General features: G+C 43.4%; 1 protein-coding gene across 1 annotated transcript; it reads right to left on the bottom strand.

Annotated features, from left to right (window-relative positions):
- Positions 1-237: 237 nt before the first annotated feature.
- LOC129522132 (IQ domain-containing protein F5-like) lies at positions 238-2,043 on the bottom strand. The gene is made up of 2 exons (XM_055344286.1): positions 2,040-2,043; positions 238-677 (listed from the first exon to the last, which is right to left on the bottom strand). Exons 1-2 carry the CDS (start codon positions 2,041-2,043, stop codon positions 238-240), a joined length of 444 nt encoding a protein of 147 aa, XP_055200261.1.
- Positions 2,044-5,543: the final 3,500 nt, after the last annotated feature.

The raw sequence follows: 5,543 nt of genomic DNA, 5'->3' as shown, positions 1-5,543 counted from the left end.
TCTGGTGTTGGTCAACTTGGTGGCCCTGAAGTCCCAACTGTCCTACCCATAGCAGACATTGCTAATCAATCTTTTCAAAGGTCCTATTCAACCAGCACTGGACTCAGTATCTTTCTCCATGCTGGACCCCAGACAAACCCTACCACTTCCTCAGAACTGATTTATGAGATGCCATCATTAGTTCACTGACCTCTTTGAACTGACAGAGAGGTAGGGACACAGATATAGCAGACCTGATCACTCCTTTATTGGAAGGGGTATGCACTGTTGCACTCTACAAGCCTGTGTGCCTAAAGAGATTTCAAGTTGAAGATTCAGTTTACTTTCTTTGAGGATGTAATCACCCTGAATAAAACCACGGGTACGGCAGTTGTGCCAGCGCCAATAGATTTGGATGATGCGGACAGAGTGGAGCAAACGGCAGTAACGAACACGTATGGGCCACATACGGACCCAGGATTGCAGCTTGACCACTGCCCATTGTTGGTGCACATAGAAATCTAGGGCCAGTCGCTTCCTCTTCTCCACCAGCTTCATCAGGATCTGCTTCCACCAGCGCTGAATGATACATGCTCTGAGTGCCGCGTGCAACAGTGTCCGGCGCACCAGGGTGCCCCGCCACCAGGCCTGGATGAACATGGCAGCTTCCTCTTTCCTGGTGTTCTTTATTTGGGGGCCTTGCAAGAGAAAATGGGACACTTAGGAAACTCATGAATTTCAGCCCTGTGGTGTGCCAAGAAGAAGCCCTGATCTCTGTCTGTCAACAATCTTCCCTTTCTCTGACATTCAGCAGAGCCATTGTGGGCAACAGCTGGACCCAGGGGACCAAGCAGGGATCCTGCATCTGTCATTCTCTGATTAATGGACATGGACACAGCATCTTGCCCTCTGAGTCTCAGGGTCTCCACCTGCACTTGCAATGTCATCCAGTTTTGCATGGATATGGTTGGCCAGTCTAGAGCAAAAACACCATGATCTAGAAGTAAAAGAGATACAGGTTTCACCTAGACCTATCAACCTAAGATCCATGTCTCTTCCCTCAGACTCTCAGATGGAGAAGTGGCATCTTTTATCTCCCTGCCCTCTCACCTCTGACTTCAAGTTATACCCACAAACTAATGTCTCCCCTCTGCCTCACCGAAGTATGAAAAGATTTTTCCACCTCATACCCTTTATTAAGAGCTTAAACATAAGTTAACACATACATTGTACAGAGATACACATACACACATGTGTATACCCAATCTTCCTAGACCTCTACCTTTTCCATCCCCCAAACACAGCCCCCAACCTTGTGTGGTCTTATTTCATACTCTTTGCCCACCTTCTTGGCACAATCCACACATCTTAGCAAGACCCACATTTCATCCTCAGGAAGAATCAATCCATATTCATTTAGCTCTGTTTATGGTGACTATTCATCTCACTTTGCCTGGTACACTTCAGGTTTATGCCTGTTGTCCTGGGGTGATGTTAATAAGTGTCCCTTTCACTCACTGAACCATCTCTCTTTAACAATAAGTTACATGTTCACAAACTTTTGGGGTACTCTTCTAGACCCAAGGGTCAGAGATGTCACAAGTCAAGGCTCTCCCCAACACAATAGAGCCTGGAACCATCTACCATGGAGGAATAAGGAGGGTAGGGGCGGTGGGTGTGGGTGGGATTGTCAGGGACAGAGTTGCTTCCTCTTCTCCCCTTTGCTCCTTCAAGCTCTGTTCTATCAATGTGACTTCATCATCTCTGACTATAACTTGGAAAATTTGCTGTCCTGTAATCAGAGATTAGAGAGAAAAACATTGGAGAAAGTAAGGGCACTCTCTTTATCACTAGGTGCCAAGTCAACCACACAGCTTCCTGGTCTTTCCCAGGACCTCAGACATGAAAAGAGGGGAAATCCCATCCTGAGGTATCTATGGGAAATTTACTGCCCTCTCAGTAATTTTTGGTGGATCTGACTATCTATTATAAAACATTAAATGCCTGTGACTTAGGCTGGGTGGTCAAATCCCCCTCAGGTCTGCACTTCACTAAATTACCCATGGTTAGGGGCAAGATGGTCCCATCACTCTCAGGTCTGTCCTCCAGCCATACACTGGCAGCAAAAGTGGAGGAAAGGTGATAGCTATGATGTCATAAGGGCTCCTATGACTCAGGCACAAGGATGGCTTCCAACAATTGAGCCCCTTTCTAAGAGAAACCTAGAAGACCTGCCCTTTCTTTCCTACCAGAAAGGTCAGAGCTCTGGCTACAAAGAAAAACACCCCAAATACTAACCCACTGGCAAAAGTGTATAATGCAGTGAAACGCTGGAACACCTGCACCCCGAAGTTTCTAGCAGCAATGTCCACAATAGCCAAACTGTGGAAGGAGCCTCGGTGTCCATCGAAAGATGAATGGATAAAGAAGATGTGGCCTATGTATACAATGGGATATTACTCAGCCATTAGAAACAACAAATACCCACCATTTGCTTCGATGTGGATGGAACTGGAGGGTATTATGCTGAGTGAAGTAAGTCAATCAGAAAAGGACAAACATTATATGGTCTCATTTATCTGGGGAATATAAAAAATAGTGAAAGGGAATAAAGGGGAAAGGAGAGAAAATGAGTGGGAAATATCAATGAAGGAGACAGAACATGAGAGACTCCTAACTCTGGGAAATGAACAAGGGGTAGTGGAAAGGGAGGTGGGCTGGTGGTTGAGGTGACTGGGTGACGGGCACTTAGGGGGGCACTTAACGGGATGAGCACTGGGTGATATGCTATATGTTGGCAAATTGAACTCCAATAAAAAAATAAAAAATTAAATTTAAAAAAAAAGTGTAGGGCAGCCCCGGTGGCTCAGCGGTTTAGCGCCGCTTACAGCCCAGGGCGTGATCCTGGAGTCCCAGGATCGAGTCCCACGTCAGGCTCCCTGCATGGAGCCTGCTTCTCCCTCTGCCTGTATCTCTGCCTCTCTCTCTCTCTCTCTCTCCTCTCTGTGTATTCTCATGAATAAATAAAAATAAAAATCTTTTAAAAATTGTATAATAATACTCATTAGAGCATGGGTGGTATTCGTTAAATGGATTGCAGTTCATTTAAACAGTGATATTCCAAATAACAGAATGAGTGTGCTATGTACTGATATAGAGAGGTGTATAAGATTAGCAATCATCAAATCAAGATGAACTCAATGTAAGTATATATTTATACACATGTATTGTAAAAGCATTATTTTTAAAGAGAGTGAGGATTAGGGAGCTATACATTAAAATTAGCAATAATCATCTCTGATGAAGAGAACGGAATTGAGAGAACAGAATAAACTCCCTCATTATGGCTAGACTTCCTATGTCTGGCCTAACTCTAGGTCATCTAGTTATCAGGCCCTTGGGAAAACAGGAGCTGTACAGATCAGAAAATTGAAGAAGGCTCCAGGACCAGCCAAGGTCTTTATCTCAGGCTCAAGTGGCCTCAAGTACTCTCCTGCCTTCCTCTTCCCCTGAGAGCTCAAGTCACAGACAGGAGATGGGTGAGGGACAACCACTACACTAACACTACCCCACTCCTTCCTGCTCCTGGCCTCTGAAGATCCACATGATCATTGTGAGGATCTGGTTCCCTCTCAGGGTCACAGCCCCAAGGGTCACTGAAGCATGCATTTGCAATGTATAGAGTATGGATGGGGAGGCAGTGTGGGGCTCTGGGGGGATGTAGATAAGATATACACCCCTTTCCCCCACCCTCTACCACCATTTCTAGATTTCCCTTACCTTTGAACAGCATTTCTGCTGGTCTAGGCGGTTTGATGAGGGGGAGCAGTTATCCAGCCCTTCATCCCTAAAGTATCTGATTCTCTAGTTATCATACTTCTCACCATGCTTGTGTTCATCTACTATTATACCTGGGCACCAAAGCACCAAAAGACCTTCCAGTGAATCACTCAAGCAGTATTCATAGTTTTCCCTGTCTACATAGTGTGGCAGCAGCCCTGTTGCCTTCTCCTGATGATCGGGGTTAATTACCCTGCCAGTATGGTGACTCCTTTTATTACCTGGTTGTCTCTTGGCAAAGGATTCTGTAGTGACTGAGACTCAGCCATAGCTTTAAGTTTAATGGGACTCTTACTATTACCCTTGATGACTGATTGCCTTTCTCCCTAGAAACTAGAACCTCCAGTCAGATGGAACCTACAAGGACACAAAGCCCAAATTCCCACATGTATAACTGGAAGAGATACTCACAGACGTATTACCACTGCCATGTTAATTCTGAGACACATTCATTCTACCTATTAAGGACCCAGAACTATGTAATGGACATTGATTTAGGGCTTGGATTAGCAAACTATGGCCAGCAGGTCAAATCCAGCCCACTGCCGGCTTTTGTAAATCCTGCAGAAAAATGGTTTTTACATTTTTTAGTGGTTGAAAAAACAACAAAAAAAATCTCATGACACATGAAAATTATAGGAACTCAAATTTCAGTGTCCAAAAATAAAATCATATTGGATCGCAACCACATTTATTTGTTTAAGTGTTGTCTATAGCTACATTTGTGCAATGACAGATTTGATATTTTTGACAGGGACAGTATGTGGTCTTCCCATCACTTACCACTGCTGCTTAACACACAACAAATTGCAGTGGTGCTGTTATAACTAAGCAGTGTTTTGAGTGCCGTATGTATTGCTGTGCTGTGACTTATTTTTTTTATCACTAATACATACATACCTGTCATGTCAAACAAGAAAGGAGGGGGAAAGTAGACTTTAAATGTCACATTTTTAGGACAATAGCAAAGAACTGTGTTCATTATGCAACAATGTTATAGCTGTGTTAAAGGAATACCGTATATCTATATTACCAGACTAAGCAATCTACAGTACTCTTAACTCACATGAAAGTGATGATCATAAAATTTAGAAATTTTAAATGAAGTATCTCATCACAACAGAATTTCTTTACAAAAATTAAAAATGAAAATGAGGCTGCAATCAAAGTTAGTTTGCAGATTGCTCATTTGTTAGCCAAGAAAGAAAAGGTGTTTACTAGTGATGAGCTAATTAGATCATGTTTAATTGCAGCAGCTGGAAAAGAAATATGACAAAAATAAACAACACTACTAGCCTTTCAATGGGAATAGCTGCTCTAAGAGTTGAAGACACTAGGAACAGAACCAATAGTCAATTTAAAACAAGGCAAACAATGGGATGCCCGGGTGGCTCGGCTGTTGAGCACCTGCATTCGGCCCAGGGCACGATCCTGGAGTCCTGGGATCGAGTCCCACATCGGGCTCCCTGCATGGAGTCTGCCTGCCTGTCTCTCTCCTTCTCTCTCTCTCTCTCATGAATAATAAAATCTTTAAAAATATGTATATAAGGCAAATAGTATCAAGTGGTTTTTTCTTGGCTCTTGATGAGTTAACAGATATTACCAACAGCTCAGCTGTTGTTCATTGAAGGGGTGCATGCCAAGTTTGAAAGGGCCTGAAGAATTCAGCTTTATGAATAGTCTGCATGAAACACATACAGATGAGAATATTTGTTGAAGAGGTT

This window comes from Nyctereutes procyonoides, unplaced genomic scaffold (genome assembly GCF_905146905.1).
Source record: "Nyctereutes procyonoides isolate TBG_1078 unplaced genomic scaffold, NYPRO_anot_genome, whole genome shotgun sequence".
Classification (NCBI taxonomy): domain Eukaryota; kingdom Metazoa; phylum Chordata; class Mammalia; order Carnivora; family Canidae; genus Nyctereutes; species Nyctereutes procyonoides.
The sequence above is the reverse complement of the archived record's forward strand: the minus strand, read 5'-3'. Positions and strand labels throughout refer to the sequence as shown.